Genomic DNA, 24,714 nt, shown 5'->3' with positions numbered 1-24,714 from the left:
GGGCACTTTAAGACTTTAAATGGGTGTGAACTGGCTCCTCCCTCTATGCCCCTCCTCCAGACCTCAGTTATAGGAACTGTGCCCAGGGAGACGGACATTTCGAGGAAAAGGATTTTTGTTAACCAAGGGTGAGACACATACCAGCTCACACCACAACACACCGTACAACATGGCATTTAACTAAAACCAGTTAACAGCATGAACCAAAAAATCAGCAACAGGCTGATCGAAACCAAAACACAACCTTTGTGTAGCCAACGCAATAACTATGAACAAGTACTGCAGATAGAGTCCGCACTGGGACGGGCGCCCAGCATCCTCTACGGACTAAGAGAAAAGGATTTACCGGTAGGTATTAAAATCCTATTTCTCCTTCGTCCTAGAGGATGCTGGGGACTCCAAAAGGACCATGGGGTTTATACCAAAGCTCCAGACCGGGCGGGAGAGTGCGGATGACTCTGCAGCACCAATTGAGCAAACAAGAGGTCCTCATCAGACAGGGTATCTTTCGAATGTTTCTTTCGAATTAGGGTATCAAACGTGTAGAACTTCGCAAAGGTGTTTGAACCCGACCAAGTCGCCGCTCGGCACAGTTGTAATGCCGAGACTCCCCGGGCAGCTGCCCAAGACGAGCCCACCTTTCTGGTAGAATGGTCTTTTACCGATTTCGGTAACGGCAATCCTGACGTAGAATGAGCCTGTTGGATCGTATTACAAATCCAGCGTGCAATAGTCTGCTTAGAAGCAGGAGCCCCAATCTTGTTGGAAGCGTACAGGACAAACAGAGCCTCCGTTTTCCTAATACGAGCCGTTCTGGCAACATAAATTTTCAAAGCTCTGACCACATCGACAGACTTTGAATCAGCCAAGGCTTCAGTAGCCACAGGTACCACAATAGGCTGGTTCATGTGAAACGAAGAAACCACCTTTGGTAAAAATTGTTGACGAGTTCTCAACTCCGCTCTATCCTCGTGGAAAATCAAATAGGGGCTTTTGTGAGACAAAGCCGCCAATTCCGACACCCACCTTGCGGACGCCAAGGCCAATAGCATGACCACTTTCCAAGTGAGAAATTTCAACTCAACCGTTTGTAAAGGTTCAAACCAATGTGACATAAGGAACTGTAATACCACGTCAAGGTCCCATGGTGCCACTGGGGGCACAAATGGAGGTTGGATGTGCAGCACGCCTTTCACAAAAGTCTGTACTTCTGGAAGCGAGGCCAATTCCCTTTGAAAGAAAATGGATAAGGCCGAAATCTGCACTTTAATGGAGCCTAACTTCAGGCCCGCATCCACACCTGCTTGTAAAAAAATGGAGAAACCGACCCAGCTGAAATTCTTCCGTAGAAGCCTTCTTGGATTCACACCAAGACACATATTTTCTCCAAATACAGTGGTAATGCTTCGCCGTTACCTCCTTCCTAGCCTTTAGTAGAGTGGGGATGACCTCTCCGGGAATACCCTTCCGCGCTAGGATTTTTCGATCAAACGCCACGCCGTCAAACGCAACCACGGTAAGTCTTGGAATACGCACGGCCCTTGCTGCAACAGATCCTCTCTCAGAGGAAGAGGCCAGGGATCTTCTATGAGTAATTCCTGAAGATCCGGATACCAGGCCCTTCGTGGCCAATCTGGAACGACGAGTATCGCCTGAACCCTTGTTCTTCTTATGATCCGTATCACCTTTGGAATGAGTGGAAGTGGAGGGAATACATAGACCGACTGATACACCCACGGTGTCACTAGGGCGTCCACTGCTACTGCTTGAGGGTCCCTTGACCTGGAACAGTATGTCTGAAGTTTCTTGTTGAGGCGAGACGCCATCATGTCTATTTGAGGAATTCCCCAACGACTTGTCACTTCTGCAAAGACCTCTTGATGAAGACCCCACTCTCCTGGATGGAGATCATGTCTGCTGAGGAAGTCTGCTTCCCAGTTGTCCGCGCCTGGAATGAAGACCGCCGACAGAGCGCTTGCCTGTTTTTCCGCCCAGCGAAGCACTTTTGTGGCCTCCGCCATCGCCGCTCTGCTCCTCATTCTACCCTGGCGGTTTATGTGCGCCACTGCTGTTATGTTGTCCGACTGAATCAGGACTGGCAGGACGCGAAGAAGATGTTCTGCTTGTAAAAAGCCGTTGTAGATGGCCCTTAATTCCAGAATGTTTATGTGCAGACAAGCCTCTTAGCTTGACCATTTCCCCTGGAAATTTTGTCCCTGTGTGACTGCTCCCCAACCTCGGAGACTTGCATCCGTGGTTACCAGGATCCAATCTTGAATCCCGAACCTGCGTCCCTCTAAAAAGGTGAGAACTTTGGATCCACCAAAGGAGAGAAATCCTGGCCCTGGGAGATAGGCTTATCGTCCGGTGCATGTGTAGGTGAGACCCGGACCACTTGTCCAACAGGTCCCACTGAAAAACCCTGGCATGGAACCTGCCAAACAGGATAGCCTCGTAGGCCGCCACCATCTTCCCCAGCATCCGAGTGCATTGATGAATCGACACCCTTGCCGGTTTCAGAATCCCCTTGACCATGTTCGGAAGAAAAATTCTCTGCAATTCCGTGTCCAGAATCATGCCCAAGAACGACAGCCGTGTTGTCGGAATCAACTGTGACTTTGGCAAATTTAGGAGCCAACCATGTTGCTGCAGAACTGACAGGGAGAGCGCAGCGTTTTTTAGTAACAGCTCCTTTGATCTCGCCTTTATCAGGAGATCGTCCAAGTATGGGATAATTGTGACACACTGCTTGCATAGGAGCACCATCATTTCCACCATTACTTTGGTGAAAACCTCGGGGCCGTGGAAAGACCAAAATGGCAATGTCTGAAATTGGTAATGACAATCATGAACAGCAAACCTCAGGTAAGCCTGATGAGGAGGATACATGGGGACATGTAGGTAAGCATCCTTTATGTCGACTGACACCATAAAATCCCCCCCTTCCAGACTGGAAATCACTGCTCGGAGAGATTCCATTTTGAATTTGAATCTTTTCAAATATAGATTGAGGGATTTTAAGTTCAGAATCGGTCTGACCGAGCCATCCGGCTTCGGAATCACGAACAGGCTTGAATAAAACCCTTCTCCCCGTTGTGGCGGAGGTACCGTGACAATGACTTGCTGTTGACACAGCTTTTGTATTGCAGCGCACACCACTTCCCTTTCCGGATGAGAAGCTGGCAAGGCCGATTTGAAAAATCGGTGGGGGGGGGGCATGTCTTGAAACTCCAGTTTGTATCCTTGGGCCACAATTTCCAGCACCCAAGGATCCAAGCCTGAGTGAGCCCAGACCCGACTGAAGACGTGCCCCCACCGGTGCGGACTCCCGCAACGGAGCCCCAGCGTCATGCGGTGGACTTGGCAGAAGCCGGGGAGGACTTCTGCTCCTGGGAGCTTGCCACAGCCGGTGATCTTTTTCCCCTTCCCTTACCTCTAGCAGCAAAGAAGGAGGACCCTCGTCCTTTTTTGAATTTACTAGACCGAAAGGACTGCATCTGATACTGAGGTGTTTTCTATTGCTGTGGAGGGACAAAAGGTAGAAAAGATGACTTACCCGCAGTAACTGTAGATACCAGGTCCGCGAGGCCCTCACCAAACAAAACACCACCTTTATACAGCAGCGCCTCCATAGCCCTTAGAGTCAGCATCACCATTCCACTGAGGAGTCCATAATGCTCTCCTAGCCGAGATTGCCATGGCATTGGCCCTTGATCCCAAGAGGCCAATATCTCTCGCAGCCTCCCTTAGATAGACTGTAGCATCCTTGATATGACCCAGCGTCAAAAGAACGCTATCCCTATCCAGGGTGTCCAAGTCAGATAATAAGTTATCTGCCCACTTTTCAATTGCACTACTCACCCATACTGAGGCCACTGCAGGTCTGAGCAGTGTACCCGTAGTGACATAAATAGATTTCAAGGTAGTTTCCTGCTTATGATCCGCAGGATCCTTTTGTGCCGCCGTGTCAGGGGACGGAAGCGCCACCTTCTTGGACAGCCGTGCTAGAGCCTTGTCCACAGGGAGTCGACTCCCACTTTTTCCTATCCTCAGAGGGAAACGGGTATGCCATAATAATTCTCTTGGGAATCAGCAACTTTTTGTCAGGAATTTCCCAAGCCTTTTCAAAAAGATTATTCAGTTCATGAGAGGGAGGAAACGTTACCGGAGGTTTCTTTCCTTTAAACATACAGACCCTAGTATCAGGAACAGCATGGTCTTCCGTGATATGTAACACTTCTTTTATTGCCACAATCATGTACTGAATGCTCTTAGCCAGTTTAACCTGCCATCACCATAGTCGACACTGGAGTCCGAATCAGTGTCGGTATCTGTGTCTGCTATTTGGGTAAACAAACGTTTCTGCGACCCCGAGGGGGTCTGAGTTTGTGACAAAACATCTTCCATGGATTGTCTCCATGCTTGGTTCTGAGACTCAGATTTGTCTAATCTCTTATGCAACGAAGCCACACTTGCATTCAAGACACTCCACATATCTACCCAATCAGCAGTCAGCGGTGCCGACAGAGTCACTCCCACATTTTGTTCTGCACCCACACCAGCCTCCTCCTGGGCAGAGCATTCAGCTTCAGACATGTCGACACACGCGTACCGACACCCACTAACACACTGGGCTATAGGGAACAGACCCACAGTAAGGCCCTTCAGAGAGAGAGTTTGCCAGCTCACACCCAGCGCCACCCCCGGTCTGAAGGAATATACAATGCCCCAGACCTTGCAGCGCTTTTATATATATATATTCAACACCAAATATGCTGTGCCCCCCCTGTTTTTGCACCGTTACTTGTGACAGAAGTGAAGGGCCAGGGTCAGCGTCTCTGCAGCTTGCTCTGAAGAGAAAAGATGGCGCTGATAAGAGCTGAAAGGACGAAGCCCCGCCCCCTAATGGCGCGCTTATGTCCAGCTTAATTTTATACTGGCGGGGGTCTGTATACAGTGCCTGGGCACTGTATACCTCTTTGCCAGGACTAAAAAGAGGTTATATTGCTGCCCAGGGCGTCCCCCCTGCGCCTTGCACCTGTGTAGTGCCGTTGGTGTGTAGGAGCAATGGCGCGCAGCAGTCGTACCTCCAAGACTGATGTCTTCTGCCGCCTTCACTGAAGTCTTCTTTGCTTCTGTTACTCACCCGGCTTCTCTCTTTTGGCTCTGTGAGGGGGGCGGCGGCGCGCCTCCGGGAACAAGCAGCTAGGCTATACCAAGTGATCAGACCCTCTGGAGCTAATGGTGTCCAGTAGCCTAAGAAGCAGAGCCTTTAACTCACAGAAGTAGGTCTGCTTCTCTCCCCTCAGTCCCACGAAGCAGGGAGCCTGTTTCCAGCAGTGCTCCCTGAAAACAATAAACCTAACAGAAAGTCTTTTCTAGAGAAACTTTGTAGGAGCTCCCCTAGTGAGTGTCCAGTCTCTCTGGGCACAGAATCTAACTGAGGTCTGGAGGAGGGGCATAGAGGGAGGAGCCAGTTCACACCCATTTAAAAAGTCTTAAAGTGCCCATGTCTCCTGCGGATCCAGTCTATACCCCATGGTCCTTTTGGAGTCTCCAGCATCCTCTAGGACGAAGGAGAAATAATAAGAATTTACTCACCGGTAATTCTATTTCTCGTAGTCCGTAGTGGATGCTGGGTACTCCGTAAGGACCATGGGGAATAGACGGGCTCCGCAGGAGACTGGGCACTCTAAAAGAAAGATTAGGTACTATCTGGTGTGCACTGGCTCCACCCTCTATGCCCCTCCTCCAGACCTCAGTTAGGGAAACTGTGCCCGGAAGAGCTGACACTACAAGGAAAGGATTTGGAATCCAGGGTAAGACTCATACCAGCCACACCAATCACACCGTACAACTCATGATAACTATACCCAGTTAACAGTATGAATAACAACTGAGCCTCACTGAACAGATGGCTCATAACAATAACCCTTTAGTTAAGCAATAACTATATACAAGTATTGCAGAAAATCCGCACTTGGGACGGGCTCCCAGCATCCACTACGGACTACGAGAAATAGAATTACCGGTGAGTAAATTCTTATTTTCTCTGACGTCCTAGTGGATGCTGGGTACTCCGTAAGGACCATGGGGATTATACCAAAGCTCCCAAACGGGCGGGAGAGTGCGGATGACTCTGCAGCACCGCATGAGCAAACTCAAGGTCCTCCTCAGCCAGGGTATCAAACTTGTAGAATTTTGCCAACGTGTTTGACCCCGACCAGGTAGCAGCTCGGCAAAGTTGTAATGCCGAGACCCCTTGGGCAGCCGCCCAAGAAGAGCCCCCTTCCTCGTGGAATGGGCTTTTACTGATTTAGGATGCGGCAGTCCAGCCGCAGAATGTGCAAGTTGAATCGTGCTACAGATCCAGCGAGCAATAGTCTGCTTAGAAGCAGGAGCACCCAGCTTGTTGGGTGCATGCAGGATAAACAGCGAGTCAGTATTTCTGACTCTAGCCGTCCTGGAAACATAGATTTTCAGGGCCCGGACTACATCCAGCAACTTGGAGGCCTCCAAGTCCCGAGTAGCCGCAGGCACCACAATAGGTTGGTTCAAATGAAACGCTGATACCACCTTAGGGAGAAATTGGGGACGAATCCTCAATTCTGCCCTGTCCCTATGTAAGATCAGATAAGGGCTTTCACATGACAAAGCCGCCAATTCTGACACACGCCTAGCCGAAGTCAAGGCCAAATATATATGACCACTTTCCACGTGAGATACTTCAACTCCACGTTCTGAAGTGGCTCAAACAATGTGATTTTAGGAAATACAACACTACGTTGAGATCACAAGGTGCCACTGGTGGCACAAAAGGGGGCTGAATATGCAGCACTCCCTTAACAACGTCTGAACTTCAGGCAGCGTCTTTCCTAGCCTTTAACAGCGTAGGAATCACTTCATCTGGAACGCCCTTTTCCGTTAGGATCCGGCGTTCAACCGCCAAGCCTTCAAACGCAGCCGCGGTAAGTCTTGGAACAGACAGGGCCCCTGCAGTAACAGGTCCTGTCTGAGAGACAGAGGCCATGGGTCCTCCGAGATCATTTCTTGTAGTTCTGGGTACCAAGTTCTTCTTGGCCAATCCGGAACTACGAGTATAGTTCTTACTCCTCTTTTACTTACTGTCCTCAGTACCTTGGGTATGAGAGGAAGAGGAGGGAACACATAAACCGACTGGTACACCCACGGTGTCACTAGTGCGTCCACAGCTATCGCCTGAGGGTCTCTTGACCTGGCACAATACTTTTTTAGCTTTTTGTTGAGGTGGGATGCCATCATGTCCACCTGTGGCCGTTCCCAACGGTTCACAATCTGCGTGAAGACTTCTGGATGAAGTCCCCACTCTCCCGGGTGGAGGTCGTGCCTGCTGAGGAAGTCTGCTTCCTAGTTTTCCACACCCGGAATGAACACTGCTGACAGTGTTAGCACGTGATACTCCGCCCATCGGAGAATCCTTGTGGCTTCTGCCAACGCCATCCTGCTTCTTGTGCCGCCTTGTCGGTTTACATGGGCGACAGCCGTGATGTTGTCTAACTGAATCAGCACCGGCTGGTTTTGAAGCAGGGGTTCTGCTTGCCTTAGGGCATTGTAAATGGCCCTTAGGTCCAGAATATTTATGTGTAGGGAAGTCTCCTGACTCGACCATTGTCCTTGGAAATTTCTTCCCTGAGTGACTGCTCCCCAACCTCGGAGGCTTGCATCCGTGGTCACCAGGACCCAGTCCTGAATGCCGAATCTGCGGCCCTCGAGAAGATGAGCCACCACAGCAGAGACACCCCGGCCCTCGGGGACAGGGTGAACAGCCGATGCATCTGAAGATGCGATCCTCACTTGTCTAACAGGTCCCACTGAAAAGTTCCTTGCATGGAACCTGCCGAAGGGAATTGCTTCGTAAGAAGCTACCATCTTTTCCAGGACTAGCGTGCAATGATGCACCGACACCTGTTTTGGTTTCAGGAGGTCTCTGACCAGAGATGACAACTCCTTGGCCTTCTCCTCCGGGAGAAACACCTTCTTCTGTTCTGTGTCCAGAAACATGCCCAATATCAGCAGACGCGTCGTAGGAACCAGCTGCGACTTTGGGATATTCAGAATCCAGCCGTGCTGTTGTAGCACTTCCTGATATAAGGAGATCGTCCAAGTACGGGATAATTATAACTCCCTTCTTTCGAAGGAGTATCATCATTTTGGCCATTACCTTGGAACACACCCTCGGTGCCGTGGACAGACCAAACGGCAACGTCTGGAATTGGTAATGGTAGTTCTGTACCACAACCTTGAGGTACTTCTGGTGAGGTGGGTAAATGGGGACATGTAGGTAAGCATCCATGATGTCCAGTGATACCATGTAATCCCCCTCTTCCAGGCTTGCAATAACCGCCCTGAGCGATTCCATTTTGAACTTGAACTTCCTTATATAAGTGTTCAAGGATTTCAAATTTAGAATGGGTCTCACCACCGAACGGTCTGGTTTCGGTACCACAGACATTGTGGAATAGTAACCCCGTCCCTGTTAAAGGAGGGGAACTTTTATTATCACCTGCTGGAGGTACAGCTTGTGAATTGCCGCCAGTACTACCTCCCTGTCCTGGGGAGTAGCTGGCAAGGCTGATTTTAGGTAACGGAGAGGGCGAGACGCCTCGAATTCCAGCTTGTATCCCTGAGATACCACTTGTAGAACCCAGAGATCCACCTGTGAGCGAACCCACTGGTCGCTGAAGTTCCGGAGACGCGCCCCCACCGCACCTGGCTCCGTCTGTGGAGCCCCAGCGTCATGCGGTGGACTTAGTAGAAGCAGAGGAGGATTTTTGTTCCTGGGAACTGGCTGTCTGGTGCAGTTTTTTCCCTCTCCCCCTGCCTCTGGGAAGCACCTTTGATCCGCTTGCCTTTCTGAGGCCGAAAGGACTGTACCTGATAGTACGGTGCTTTCTTAGGTTGTGAGGGAGCCTGAGGTAAAAATGTCGATTTCCCAGCTGTTGTTGTGGATACGAGGTCCGAGAGACCATCCCCAAACAATTCCTCACCCTTATAAGGCAAAACCTCCATGTGCCTTTTAGAATCAGCATCACCTGTCCACTGCCGGGTCCATAATACCCTCCTGGCAGAAATAGACATTGCATTAATTCTAGATGCCAGCCGGCAAATATCCCTCTGTGCATCCCTCATATATAAGACGACGTCTTTAATATGCTCTATGGTTAGCAAAATAGTATCCCTGTCGAGGGTATCAATATTATCTGACAGGGTATCAGACCACGCTGCAGCAGCACTTCACATCCATGCTGAAGCAATTGCAGGTCTCAGTATAGTACCTGAGTGTGTATATACAGACTTCAGGATAGCCTCCTGCTTTCTATCAGCAGGCTCCTTCAAGGCGGCCGTATCCTGAGACAGCAGTGCCACCTTTTTTGACAAGCGTGTGAGCGCCTTATCCACCCTAGGAGATATCTCCCAACGTGACCTATCCTCTGGCGGGAAAGGGTACGCCATCAGTAACTTTTTAGAAATTAACAGTTTCTTATCGGGGGAACCCCACGCTTCTTCACACACTTCATTCAACTCATCTGATGGGGGAAAAAACACTGGCTGCTTTTTCTCCCTAAACATAATACCCTTTTTAGTGGTACCTGGGTTAATGTCAGAAATGTGTAACACATTTTTCATAGTGATGAGCGGATTCGGTTTTACTCGGTTTTACTCGGTTCTCAAAACCGAATCTTATTGGCTCACTGATGTCACGTGTTTTGGATAGCCAATAAGATTCGGTTTTGAGAACCGAGTAAAACCGAGTAAAACCGAATCCGCTCATCACTAATTTTTCATTGCCGTAATCATGCAACGGATGCCCCTTGTGGATTGTGTACATGTCTCATCTTCGTCGACACTGGAGTCAGACTCCGTGCCGACATCTGTGTCTGCCATCTGAGGTAGCGGGCGTTTGTGAGCCCCTGATGGTCTCTGAGACGCCTGGGCAGGCACGGGCTGAGAAGCCGGCTGTCCCACGGCTGTTACGTCATCCAGCCTTTTATGTAAGGAGTTGACACTGTCGGTTAATACCTTCCACATATCCACCCACTCTGGTGTCGGCCCCGCAGGGGGTGACATCACATTTATCGGCACCTGCTCCGCCTCCACATAAGCCTCCTCATCAAACATGTTGACACAGCCGTACCGACACACCGCACACACACAGGGAATGCTATGACTGAGGACAGGACCCCACAAAGTCCTTTGGGGAGACAGAGAGAGAGTATGCCAGCACACACCACAGCGCTATTTAATCAGAGATTTTCACTAACACAAAGTGATTTTTCCCTATAGCTGCTTTACATATACAGTTTGCGCCTAAATTTAGTGCCCCCCCTCTCTTTGTTACCCTTTGAGCCTGGAATCTGCAGGGGAGAGCCTGGGGAGCTGTCTTCCAGCGGAGCTGTGAAGAGGAAATGGCGCCAGTGTGCTGAGGGAGATAGCCCCGCCCCTTTCTCTGCGGACTTCTCCCGCTCTTATATTTATATTATGGCGGGGGATTTTTGCACATATATAGTTATTTAGACTATATTATGTGCTGTTTGCCAATGTAAGGTACTCGAATTGCAGCCCAGGGCGCCCCCCCCCCCAGCGCCCTGCACCCATCAGTGACCGGAGTATGTGGTGTGCATAGGGAGCAATGGCGCACAGCTGCAGTGCTGTGCGCTACCTTAATGAAGACCGGAGTCTTCAGCCGCCGATTTTCAGGATGTTCTTCTTGCTTCTGGCTCTGCAAGGGGGGACGGCGGCGCGGCTCCGGGACCAGACGACCGAGGCTGGGCCCGAGTTCGATCCCTCTGGAGCTAATGGTGTCCAGTAGCCTAAGAAGCCCAAGCTAGCTGCAAGCAGGTAGGTTCGCTTCTCTCCCCTTAGTCCCTCGTAGCAGTGAGTCTGTTGCCATCAGATCTCACTGAAAATAAAAAACCTAACAAATACTTTCTTTACTAGAAGCTCAGGAGAGCCCCTAGTGTGCAACCAGCTCGGGCCGGGCACAGATTCTAACTGAGGTCTGGAGGAGGGGCATAGAGGGAGGAGCCAGTGCACACCAGATAGTACCTAATCTTTCTTTTAGAGTGCCCAGTCTCCTGCGGAGCCCGTCTATTCCCCATGGTCCTTACGGAGTACCCAGCATCCACTAGGACGTCAGAGAAAACTTTTTCCATGCCAGCAAGAATGTGTTGATTAGACTTTGATACTCCCTTTTTATCTCTGACAAGTTCCTGTTCAATTCCCATGTCATTATACATAGTTGCTTTACATGTGGATGAAGAACGGAATCCTGAAGCAATAATTTTAGACAAAGTGGTTGAGGCCATGGGAATGCCAATGCATGCACTGCTATTGTCCCTGGAACAGTGTGTCAGGAAGAGAATCTGGACTCTCTTTTAATTCTATAACGACCACTTGAGGAAACCCAGAGTTTCTCTCTGTACCCTCAAAAAAAAGAAAAAAGGACAAGTCTATAGTACTGCGCTGTCAGTATCAGCCATTCTGGAGCCAAGAGTGACATTCCTGGTGTCTTTACTATTTTATATTGACATCTTAACAGGCAAACCTATTATCTGAAGGTAGCTAGATACGTTACATCTTTGCCAGCCCAGCCAGTCCTGGAAGTCTCTACACGATGTTATTCGCTTCACCTGTTTAAATGTTATGGCTGATGGGTGTACACTGAACTGTTCCATGTGAAACAATTTAAATGTATTAATGCAAATCCCATGTTTCTAATCCTTTTACTGCATGTTGCGTGAGATGACTAAATCTGTATTAATAGCAGAAGGACTTTTATGAGTGACATATTTCTACGAGCAGTGCACATCATACAGGTGGAGTATCCCATATCCAAATATTCCGAAATACAGAATATTCCGAAATACAGAATTTTTTGAGTGAGATAGTGAAACCTTTGATTTCTGATGGCTTAATGTACACAAACTTTGTTTAATACACAAAGTTATTAATAATATTGTATTAAATGACCTTCAGGCTGTGTGTATAAGGTGTATATGAAATATAAATGAATTGTGTGAATGTACACACACTTTGTTTAATGCATAAAGTTATTAAAAATATTGGCTTAAATTACCTTCAGGCTGTGTATATAAGGATAAATGAAACATAAAAACATTCTGTGCTTAGACTTGGGTTCCATCAACATGATGTCTCATTATGGTATGCAATTATTCCAAAATACGGAAAAATACGATATCCAAAATACTTCTGGTCCCAAGCATTTGGATAAGGGATACTCAACCTGTATACCAAATTAAAGGTCTTGGTATGTAGATTTGTAGAAAAATATTGCTGGTTGCTTTCTTTCGGAGTTATGTGGCAAAACAACTGCATGCCATTTATAATGCCTTACCATTGTGCTCAGGAAAATGCGAAAAAGTTGGTTAACTCTTCCTGTCACCTGCTTGGTGGTCTGGAAACTGTGACAGTTATTTGCAGCTACCCACTAAGCAGGTATTTTTCGATATTAGCGTCCTAAGGGGGTGAAAAGGGGGAAAATGTTCCACCCAGCAAACCTTAACCCGGTTAAACCAGGCGCATAAGCTAGTTATATTAAAATAGCACTGTCACATTATAAAACAGAACCGAGTAATTATATTAAAACAAATAAAAGGTTACATACCTATTAAGTACAAAATTAGAAGAGAAAAGCATGAAAAAGCTCCATTCATTTCCTTGGCAAGAATACCCATGTTTTGCAATTTCCCAAGCGAGCCTACCAAGTCCTGCACCAGGCACTAAGACATTAACTTGAGAGACATCACTGTAGGTGAAAAGACGTACAAAGCAAGTCAGTGAAACTGAGATCATTGAAAGTCATTATTTGTGTCACTTAGCAGGTCATAAACTAAAATAGAAAAACTTAATTGATAAACACTGCACAACGACCAAGGATATTTGCGGGTCGGCTCCGTTTACATGAAACCCTGTAAAAGCCTACGGATGTCATTAAAAATGTCCTTTTTCACGCTCACAAAGATAAGGTCACAAAGGAAGTCTGTGGGTCAGGTGGGCAGTACAGGGCTGTACTGCAGGTGATACACAGGGTGTGGGATAGCTGTGGGTGGTTCAGGCGGTCTTGTATTGATGACCATGCGTCTTTCTCCTCTCTCTGCGAGGCACTGACCGATGACATCATCTGCCAGTACCCCAGAAGCTCCTTGGTAAGTTTTTGGGAGACGTTTCCACTGCGACCGAACCTGGGTAGTCCCAGCAATTACACTGATTATTTGACCAGTGTAATACAGGTATTATAGTAACTGTATTCTGCAGGGTCAAGGAGGATTGTGTTTACTATTGTAGAGACCTAACACTATCAATACAAACTTCAAAAATAATGCAGGACTATTGTAGTTTTATGAATAGTTTCTTTTTAATGATAAATAGGTTACCCTTTATCTTTAGGAAAAGACTTCAGAATCTCATCAACGATAGGCTGATAACAAGCATCTCTCTCCGACTTGCCTTCTTCACTCCAATCACGAACAAACTGCTTTATCGTAGACTTCAGCTTGTCCATGTCAAAGGTGGATACAGGGTTGGTTTTTCTGTGACCCTAAGTGAGTTATAAGATTATGATAACTTAACCACTGTATCTCTGCTTGACAGACATTAGCTACTCACTCTCATGCAAATGCTTTGAAATATGAGAAATATATGGCTTGCTGAAAAAGAAATATAATTGCACTTATAATGAGTACAGAGTGATCACATGAGAAGGGAGGTAGGCCTAAATGTTTAGGTTTTTGGTGAGTGCACAGTGCTGCAATTTCATTTACCTTCCCTGCTTGCGCTGCTTTTCCCCTTCTTCCTTCCTTTTCAAATCTCACCTTACATTCAAATTTTCCTATTGTGTGCATTTCAACCTCTATCCCTTTCGGGGTATGTGGTTTTATTAGTATTATTTGTTCAATTTAGGGAGGGAATCCACATGCTTAGAAGCAAGGGGATCAAGGACATTTTTGCTATGTAGATTGATTACATCATGTGTATACCTTAACTTCCTTTGCATAGGGCATTCGTTAGGATTGTGTACAGTGTGCGTTGGTTTGCTGGGCTGGTTGTGGTTGATGTCAGTTTTCTACTCCCCTGCTACGACCGCCATCAGTCCCCGCTGTCATGCACCCCCCCAATTAATTGCCTACCTCACCCGGTGTCCAGCAATGCCACGCCCTCGCCGTTCGTATCAGGCACCCGCCCGCTACCAGCATGCCACGAATCATCTCGTGGGAGCTGCGGCCGCTGGCCCCCTCCTGGACCCCCCTGCTGCTGGGACAGCGGACGGGTGCAACCCCCGGTTCTAGGACAACTCTGGTGGAGGGGTCCGGGTCACGACCGCGGTCAGGCGGATGCGGCTCACCGGAAATGGGGGCGGAGCAACAGGGTCATCGCCCAGCACCGGGGAACCTTCACGTTCCCCGGCGGCTCAGCGGGAGGATCCAGGAGTCACATATGATCGCGGGCGGGCACATGAACGGGAAAATAGATTTAGCCCCCCTTCCAGGGCAGCATGTTGTCCATGCTCAAACTCAAGGCGGTGCGACCTACCGGAAGTGGGGGCACAGCTGGGGGGCAACATTGTGCGGAACTGGGAGACCCTCCCAGTCCCCAACACCTCTGCAGGGAGATCCGGCCGCGGACAGAGGGCGATGGTGCAACCCCTGCGTCACCAAGGCAAAGGGCACAGGAAGCAGGGATGTGCCAGCGGCGGAGGGGAGGGCCCTGCAGGGGTCTTATCCTAGCGGGAAGGACACCTTAACCCGGCATAAGCGCCGGAGGTATCACGGGAGGGGGATATCAGCAGCTAGGGAAACAAGGTGAGCCCATGCAGATGCAGGTAAGGCAGCACAGCCTTGAGCTAGCCGTCGGAACAGTACACAGGGCGGAGTGCATAGGTGCCAGGTTAAGCAGCGCAAATCAGCAGGGAGAAGTAGGCACACATCTGAGCTTTTCACCAGTGGCCCGGCAGGGGTCGTTCCTGTGGCGCAAAACCCAGTGGTTACAGGCAGCAGCGCCATAGCTACAGCACGGCAACAGGACCCCGCGTCAGCATTATCTGCACTATTTACATTAGCAAAGGTTCTGACGCCGATTTTGTCCGTGCTAGGCCCTGCTGCAGCAGCAAATTCACCCATTATGCCAGGCAGCAATAACGCACAAGTTGCGGTCCAATTAGCTCAGCTGTTAGGAGCGGTGGCTCCGGCTCTAGGGCATCACTCAACGGCTGTTGAGACATCTCCTGTGGACAGCACGGATGTTTCTGGAACGTAGGAGCCCATAGAGGTCAAGGAGGATGTGTTGCATCTGTTTCAGGTTACGTTACGGAGGATGACGAGCAACAGGACATTGATCCAGATGAGAAGTCATCTACGGGTACCGTTGCGACCAGCGCATCAGATTCATCAGGTGGGTCTCTGTCAGAGTCTAGCACTTTGTCTTCCTCTCTGTCATCATTAGGGTCGCAGGCCGATAGCGCCCACAAGGAGCTTAAACGGGCAGCCAGGTATGCTAAACGCCAGGCGCCATGCTGGACATGGGCATCGCACGCACAGGCGTAAGAAACAGAGGGAGGATAACAGAGTCAACAGGGGTGCATTGCGAGACCACTGCAGTTTTGACCGGTTTGAGGGAGACTTGCCGCAACAACATACACAAAGGCAGTGCAGTAACTAGGTGTGTGCAGACGGTGCTCAGCACACAGCGCATTTGCCCTGTGGGCGCAACGTCTGCAATCACCGTTTGTCCACCGCTGCCTGCTGTAATGTACAATAGTAGCTTTGCGCCTGCCTCCTTCTCTGATGGACGCTCCGCTTCTATTATGCATCACCCCCCCCCCCCCCGGGAACACAAGTCAGACTCCCAGCAAGCAATCAATCAGGTTTGTTTGTTTTTTAATCGCTGTTACAGTAGATGCAGTGAACAGATAACATAGGAAAGAGTGCAGTCTGAGGTGTGCCCAAGTTAGTGCAAGTGTAATATACTTGGACAATTAAGCCTCTCTCCACCTTTGTAAAAGAGGACTCTGCTGCCGTAATGTGTAAAAAGGGGGAGCCCTCTGCCGTAATGTGTAAAAAGGGGGAGCCCTCTGCCGTAATGTGTAAAAAGGGGACTCTAAGTGGCGCTACTGTGCAGCGTAATTTGAATAATGTTGACTACTGTACAGCGTAATATGGATTGCTATTATTTTGTGGCCACACCCCTTACCCACAAAGCCACGCCCCTAGGGTTTTTTACGCGTGCCTGCAGCGGGCACTGACCCTATTTTAAATATGATGGGGGGGGGGGGGGGGGTGTCAATGCTGTTTCTTGCACACAGCGCTAATATGTCTAGTTACGGCACTGCGCAAAGGCCATTATGTTCGTTTGTATTGACAGAAAAAGCGAAAAATGCTTTCAAAGCAGCCTGGGCGAAAGGAGAAAGTGGCATGGACACATTCAAGTCATAAAATAATTTGCTAACGGGGTTTTGCATATTTTCAGCGTGCTATCTTGAGACACGACTGCAGGAACACAAATATTATCAGGTACCTCCATCTAGTGCATAGTATGCAGCTTTCGTCCCGCAGCATTGCGTGGCATACTTATGACGAGGAGTTATGCAGAAAGCAGGCGCGTTAGGACCTTGGGGTCAAAAGACGTTGAGGTTTGGCTAGAGGGCACAGAATCGCCCGCGGGCGACGATCCAGCCACGGGTAAGGAAACCTCGAGCAAGGGCAAATCTCCAACAGCATTTCGACAAAATACGCAGCATACGTCGGGCTGCAAATGCTTTGCTTTCAATAATGCTTCCTGCACACAGGGTCGAAGGTGTTCTTTTCGACACCTCTGTATGCACTGCGGTGGCGCCCACCCCATTTTGCGATGTTTCAAAGCCTGGGTGCAGCAGAAGCCCAGCCCTGCGGCCAAGTCCGCAGGTCCTAAGTAAGGCAACATCTCCTGTTCATCTCGGGACAATGTCCAAATGGCTGGGCTGGTACCCAAATGAGCAGGACGCTGCCTTTTTGTCCAACAGTTTTAGATTCAGCTTCCATTTACAGGTTCATAAAAGGGTTTATACGGGTTCGCCTCAGAACCGTAAGTCCGCAAGCAAGTTGCCTCACGTGATGCGAGATAAAGTTGCAGCGGAAGTCAGGTTAGGCCGAATGGTAGGGCCTTTTGATAAGCCACCCATGCCCGATTTGGTTTTGTCACCAGTGGGAGTAGTGCCAAAAAAAGACTCCATGTAAATACCGGCTCATTCAACACCTATCTTACCTGACGGGATCAACGGTGAATGATGCCATACCGTCAGAAGATTCTTCAGTGGTGTATCAGTCATTCGATAAGGCCTTAGAGGTGGTCCGCACTTATGGCCCGGGCGCCCTCACGGCTAGGGTGGATGCTGAATCAGCTTTCCGTCTTCTCCCCCTACACCCAGAGTCATTTCGGTTAATGGGTTTCAGCCTTGACGAAGGATATTACATCGACAAGTGCCTGCCGATGGGATGCTCTGTGTCATGCGCATTCTTTGAGCGTTTCAGCACTTTCCTCCATTGGTGCGTCGAATACTCCTGCGGCCATGGGCTAGCCCGTTATCTGGACAACTTCCTCTGCGTCGGCCCTGCCAATTCAAATAGGTGCAGTTTCCAGCTCTTCTCATTGCAATTGCTGTTCAGTCACTTCGGGGTTCCCATTGCAAGTGACAAAATCGAAAGGCCAGTTTCCTGCCTGTCATTCCTGGGTATTGAATTCTATAACTGCGCGGGATCTTGTCGCCTACCCAGAGATAAGGTGGGCAAATTGCGGGCAGCGTTAGCAGATTGAGCAACAGCTCGTAAAAATTACCCTTCGGCAGGCTCAATCGTTGTTGGGGCTGTTGAACTTTGCTTGCAGAGTTATCCCTATGGGTAGGGTGTTCTCTTGGAAATTGGAGAGGGCTACGGCAAGGATCTCAAAGCCTGGACACCTAATACAGCTGTCATCTGAAGTCAGGAGGGACATGGCTGTTTGGGTCTCCTTCCTGGAGGAGTTCAATGGGATCAGGCTTTGGACAATCTCCAGCTCCAGCTTTTCACCGATGCCGTGGGGGCTTCAGGTTTCGGCTGTTACTTCAACGGGGCCTGGTGCGTGTGCGCTTGGCCGGGCAAATAGCTGTATAAGGGTTTGACAAAGGATTTGCTACTTGTACTTTTTCCAATTATGTTCTCCTTAGAAATCTGGTGGGCGAGACAGCGCAATCGCAGGATACTGATGAGGTGGGATAATCTGGGGGTGGTACATGCAGTCAACCAGCAGCGCGCAGCTTCCCTACTCACTTTTGCGTCTCCTCGCACAGGTGGTCCTTACGTGCCTGCGTTGTAACTTCACTTTTAAAGTGCATCACGTGCCAGGGGTCGAGAACGAGATAGCAGTCGCTTTGTCTCTGTTCCAGTGGTCCCGATTTCGTGCCCTGGCACCTGATGCTGACCCTCTTATGTTTGGCAGGTAATCAAGCAGACATGAAGGGTTTAGCAGATCGGGCATTAGCACCAGCTACGTTGCAATACTATCGCCAGGCATGGAAGGAATAGGAAGCATATGCCCACGGCCGCAGGCAAGCAGGTAAGAGTAGGCATCGCACAATGCTTTCTTTTATTTGGAGTCATTACGTGGTGAGTAGGTCCAAAGCATATGTCGCGCGAGCTCTGGCAGGTATTTCCTTCTATTCCAAATTAAGGGGCAACCAAAAGCTGCTCCCTTCAGTATTAGAGGTGGTTAGGGGGGATTGCGCATTTGCAGTACAAGGCATTACTGGTACAGGTCGCTTTTACTATAGCTTTTCATGGAGCTCTATGGGTATCTTAGATCATCGCACCCGCCAAACAGGAGGAGGTGACTTTGCGCCAATCAGACGACCTGCTGGGTGAGGGGTCGGTTTTTGTTAGAATTCGACGATCAAAAACCGACCAGGCTGGTCAGGGTAAGTGGATTTCGCTGGCCTCATCAAAGGACCATCGAATCTGCCCGGTAGTACTGGCTCACTTGTACATGTTGCAGCGCCCAGTCGTTGCCAGCTCATGGTTAGTGCATAGAGATGGGTCCACACTTACAAAATACCAATTCGGGTGGTTCCTTAAGTGATGCATTGCAAGCATCAGCCCCTCACCGTAAGACTTTGGTAAATACTCATTTTGCATTGACGCGGTCACTTCAGCAGCAGCAGGCTGCTCAATTGTAGAGATCAAAGCATTGGGTCGGTGGAAATTGGCCAGTTACAAGCGTTATGTTAGGCCATTGCTGTAATTTACGATTGCCAGGTCACGTTGTTTGATTTTGTCTGTTTATGTTTTGTCCTGTCTTGTCTGTTCCCCCTTGTCCTTCCTACTCGGGCTTAGCAACTCGCCATTGTTGGCGATGGTGGGTCTTAAGCGATTTGAACATTTTTACCTGAACTGATGGACCCAATTCGGCTATACAATTTGAACAATTCGGTCCTAGTCACATCCCTCAGCAGGTTTTTCATCATTTCATCTCTCGCCGAGTTCACCTGTTTTTTCCTTTACCCCCCCATGCCTTTTCTCCTGTGTCTCATGTCATTCACACCTCTTTAGCAAGATGGCAAGCAGGGTATTTCAAATTTTTCTTTTGGCAAATCCTCAGTTTAATGTAGTCATGCTCTTTGTAACGCAGTATTAATTTTTTTTTTTTTTTTTACTACCCTTCCTCCCCTCCTTTTCAGGCCAACGTTTTGATTCCCGGGTATGTTGGATTGTAGGTCACTCTTTTGTATTATGGGCAAAGTGCCCCACCCGCAAATTCAATACCGCTTTAAGAGCCTCTACTGGGAGGATGTGGTGCATTTGTCAGAGGAAGGTTTATCGTTGTTTGTTGAGGATCTGTTTAGGGTGGCGTATCTGTTTGTTTAGCTCGTATGGTGGTGGTGCAGCGGTTGCTGCGGGTCAGAACCTTGCTGTGGCGGGAAAGAACGGCAGTTTCACTAGTCCGTGTGCAATTGGTTATTTGAGGTGCACTCCCCTTCTGACTAGTAGTAAGCTGTACCACCCCGACGGGGGGCAGTATCACCACCTGGCAGGTGGGTAGTTCAGTCGAGGCTGAGTTGACACCTTCTGGTTTGATTGTACTGTTTGTTATATGGGCAAACTGGGCGATCTACGCATGCAATGCTTGTTTTGTTTTGTAGAGGTTTGAGCATTGCAGACTGGGGATTTCTGGCCATCCTTTCTTTGACAACACACACCTTGAATACAACTCTAATACAAAGATTAATCTTATGTTTTAAATAACTTTGCTAACCGTTTCTCTGCCAAATCTATGTCTCTGTGGCTTATTTTATGATAGTTGTTGCAATTTATGATATGCACCAATGACACACCTCAACCAATAGAAAGTTTAATTGAACACATTTTCCTTTAAAGCACTCCCTTCTGTGCTTACTGTATTTAGCTATATAAGCCATCCAATCCACTGTTATTAATACAATCTCAAGAGTAGTGAGAGTTCAAAGTTCTTATGCCACCAACAGCAGTGGAGACAAGTATCTCCTAAACTGTATCTCCAACCTAATGGAGCCTCACATTTCCCATCACTTATATTTGGGAGATGCTCTAAAGTAGCACCCTGTCTGGATTTTACGCAATACTCTTTCCCCTGCAGCTACCACTAGGGGGTGCAAAAGATAGTAATTCAATTCAAAATAATCATTACATTTAATTAGATTAAAGGCAAAACTAAACTAATTGTCACTTTAAACCTAATGACTTTCTTTCCTGAATCGAGGGCTATTACATAATCGCCTCCAGTGCACAACCATAGATAAAAAGAACAAGTACATAAGAGGCTGATGACACGATGCAGACATGAGATAGAGGGAATAAAGAGTCCCACTAAAGCTAAGTACTTACATTGCTGCCGTATTCCTTGTTCTCAAACATGTTTGTGCAATCATTCACAATCATCTCCAGGATCTCCTGGTTGTGATTGGCACACTTGCGAATCCTGTCCAGGTTAGAATGGAAATGAGGGACCATTTTTTGTTGACTTTTTGCCAGAGACAAAAATTGCCTTTCCGCACGATTAACACGCTCATGGATGTGAGTTCTGAAAAGATTAGACATTTTAGTAATAACAGGAGGGGGTGTATAATTTCCATTTGGCATATAGCCATGTTGTTTAATATTGAACAGCTACAGCCTATCTTTTGGGTTACTTTAGAGCAGGGCTGGCCAAACCGGTCCTCGAGATCTACGAACAGTTCATGTTTTCCAGGCCTCCTGGAGATCTGTAGAATTGTCAGTTAGGAATGAATGCAGCACATCTTAATTAGTAATGACTACACCTGTGCACCAGCTAGGTGCTCTGAAAAATGTGAACTGTTGGTAGATCTCGAGGACTGGTTTTGCCAGCCCTGCTTTAGAGCATGGGTCTTCAACCTGTGGCACTCCAGCTGCTGTGGTACTACACAGTAAGGCATGCTAAAACTGAGGCAGGGCATGCTGGGTTGTGTAGTTCCACAGCAGCTGGAGTGCCACAGGTTGAAGACCCATGCTTTAGAGCGCAAGTTCCCAAACTCTGTCCTCAGGACCCTAATCAGCTCATGTTTTCCAGTTCTTCTCACACAGTTGGAGAACCACTCCTTTAGAGGAACCCAAATTAGGGTCAGTCTTTTCATAACATCTCACAATACAAAACAGGATCCTGATTTTCACTGGCTAAGTCAGTGGTTTAAAAGCTTTTTTGAATCACGGCACCCTAGAATATCAGAATTTTTTTCACAGCACCCCTAGGCCAAAAATGTATTATTGAGAAATTTAGAAAGAAATATTACATTGAGTAGATCGCGTTTATATGTCATCGTTAGGGTCAGTTGTGTGGTGAGGGACAAGATTTGCTTCTGTTTGGCCACATATTTTATGACTGGCAGCCACCAGCACTGGTTTTGCCTATTATATTGACCATGAATAATTTTAATTGGTCCTGGACCACCAACCCAGGGTACCCCTGCAAGTGTCCCGAGGCACCACAGGGAGCCACGGCACACAGTTTGGGAACCTCTGGGCTATGTCCTATATAGTTTTGTTCATCTGTGGTACCCCAAATAAATTTATAGTAGATTTTATAATGGGGGAAAATGTAAGAACAGTCGATATAGGGGAGATGTGGTATCAGCGCATTTTATGTGCACTGATACCGCTTCTTATCCATGTATTACTGCGGCAGTGCGTCCTGAGTGACCAGGGCGTCAAGCACTCATCATTATTGGCACTGCTATGTAGAAGATAGCACACAGATGTGGTAGGAAACGTATGAATGGTCAGTTACATGACCGTTCCGACGCCTGCAGCTCTCTATTTAGACAGCTGCAGGTGTCAATGGCCATACACCACAGCGACTGCAGACTCCGGACTACATGTGAGATCTCACAATAATACAGAAATCTTGTGCATGCCCAGTGAGCCAGCTGGGCAGGGAGACACACCGCTGTGCGGTTAGAGCAGGGATGCTATTTCTTCCTGCTTCACCTCGGTACGGGGTATAATACATTCCCCCCAATGTGTTGTATTATCACAGACTCCATGATACCAAGATGTAGTGTGTTGGCAGGAACCCACTATTGCTCCAGCACTCTGGGGAAGATGTAAGAAGAAGTGAAATAAGTGTAGAACGGAGCCAATAGAGAAGTTGCCCATAGCAACTAATCAGCTTTGAAGCAACATTTATCAAGTGCATTCTATCAAATTATAGATGGCAGCTGATTGGTTGCCATGGGCAACTTCTTCACTGTCTCACTTCTTCACACATCTAATCCTCTGTCGTCAGCAGCACGCTTGCTGCTTCCTTCTTTCATACCGCAGCAGAGGCAAGAGACTGTTGACCTTTCCCAGACACAAACAAAATGGTGACTGAATGTATGCAAAGGGATTTTTTTATTAATTTCTAGCGACTACAAATAAAGACTAGAATGGGTCACTTCAATTAAAAGGAGCAAATGTCAAGCATTCCTTATAGCACATATAGGGGAGGGGGGATACTCAATTAGCCACGGGGTCTACCCCGCAACGAGTTGCTGGCAAAAATCCCTGCCGTGCGGGGTAGGCTATTCAATTAAATAGTCTTTTCCCATGACATAAATTGCAGACTCAGTGGGCTTTCCCCCGCGTGCAACCCGATCGTGGTTTTTTAACGGATCCGTTTTCTCGCAGCTCTTTTCTGCATCACTTACGTTTTTTCTGAATGTATGATCAGGGGTCGCAGCAAATATCAGACAATACAATGGAGCACAAAAGACGACTGTCTTCATCGTTTACAGTCCTGAAATAGCTACATTATCAAGCTTTTTATAAAGATGTGCATTTCATCCCAAAACAATACAGTATGACTGACAAGCACAGAGCATACAGTAGAGGCGGATGAAATAACATTGCAGTCTGCTGCCTGTCAGTACATCTACAGGTCTGAGCCAGGAAAGACTAGACACCGGCAGCATACGAATTTTTTTTTATTATTATAAAATGTTTTAATAGATGCCGCGGCTACATGGCTGGGATTTATTTGATTTGTGTGTCATTTGCAGGTAGGTGACGAGGCCTGGTGTAACCTGCTCCAGATCATCACATGACAAACCAAAGGCTCTTTAATAGATCAGTGTATGGTCGCTGTCACCCACTGAACTACGGGGATGCTCAGGAACCAGTGGGAAGGGCATACAGGTACTCACCCGTAGCAGGAGAAGGTGTTGATGATCTTCCAGAAGTGCTCCCGCTCCAGCCTCTCCTCCTCCTCCGGGCTCTTGCGCTGCCGCCTCTCGGTGTACACGCTGATCTCCAGCTCCTCCTCCTCTTCCTTCCCGGAGAGTGCACATCCCTGCTCCGTATGGGTACCCGGCGCACAGCCCCCCAGCTCCTCCGGCTCTCTTCTCCGCCGCCGCCCTCTGCAGTTGGCTAGCATGTCCTGGGCGGGCACTGTACACGCTGCTGCCGGTCTGGGTAGGGAGGACACCCCGGTGGCTGGGAGCCGGTTCTGGGCTTGCTGCTGGGACAAAGAGCGCCACGTGACGTGAGCTAGCTCCGGCACTGTGCGGCTGACAGTAAGGCTAGTATCGCCAGGACCGATTATTAACGTGGACCCGTATTCCCAGGGTTGAGGCTAGATCCGATTCCCAGAGTAGAAGGCAGCCTAATCATGACGTCGTAAATTGGCGCCTGTAAAAGTTAAGGAGCGGATACTATGAGCGGCCATATTGAGTGCTGGCAAAAGAGAAGCCACTGTGTCTGTACATTACAGTTCAACAATGCATGACCCATTTCTTATTCAGAGAATCTATTCATTTATTATGAAGGAAGTGCACACTACAGTGTAGAATAGATCCATACTGATCAGTGCCAGTGGACTCTATTTTGTTTAAGTTAGTATACCATTTTCCTCAAACCATTCTTGAAAAAAAAAAAAAAAAAAAAAAATCAGTGTGGCAGGGCCATTACCCAACTGAGAGAGGTCACTGCTATAAGGGATTATCCTTGTCATGAAGGGATGTACTTAGTTTACAACAATGTTTACATAAGTGGTATGTGTCAAAGTAACATCCACATGAATTCCAGGACCCAAGGTTTACCAGCATCACTTCACCTCCACCTGCTTACCGTATTCCATCGTGGTGACATCTGTTCCCTATGTAAATGAAGACTTTGGGCCTGATTC

The 24,714-nt window shown here is 48.2% G+C and overlaps 1 protein-coding gene across 4 annotated transcripts in view; it reads right to left on the bottom strand.

The window, feature by feature from the left end:
• The window catches only part of CARNMT1 (carnosine N-methyltransferase 1), a 53,454-nt gene extending 29,248 nt beyond the window's left edge, over positions 1-24,206 (bottom strand). For all 4 annotated transcript variants that reach the window (XR_010171942.1, XM_063913860.1, XM_063913861.1 and 1 more), the window contains exons 1-4: positions 23,735-24,206; positions 20,922-21,117; positions 13,434-13,597; positions 12,665-12,805 (exon numbers count right to left, since the gene is read on the bottom strand). Coding sequence is in view for 3 of the 4 variants with exons in the window: in XM_063913860.1 (XP_063769930.1) it covers positions 12,665-12,805; positions 13,434-13,597; positions 20,922-21,117; positions 23,735-23,964 (731 nt within the window). In the remaining variant the exon portion in view is untranslated. The remainder of the gene's footprint in view (positions 1-12,664; positions 12,806-13,433; positions 13,598-20,921; positions 21,118-23,734) is intronic.
• Positions 24,207-24,714: the final 508 nt, after the last annotated feature.

The sequence above is a fragment of the Pseudophryne corroboree genome, chromosome 1 (assembly GCF_028390025.1).
Source record: "Pseudophryne corroboree isolate aPseCor3 chromosome 1, aPseCor3.hap2, whole genome shotgun sequence".
Taxonomy (NCBI): domain Eukaryota; kingdom Metazoa; phylum Chordata; class Amphibia; order Anura; family Myobatrachidae; genus Pseudophryne; species Pseudophryne corroboree.
Note: the sequence above shows the minus strand (reverse complement) of the source record. Positions and strands in the feature narration are given on the sequence as shown.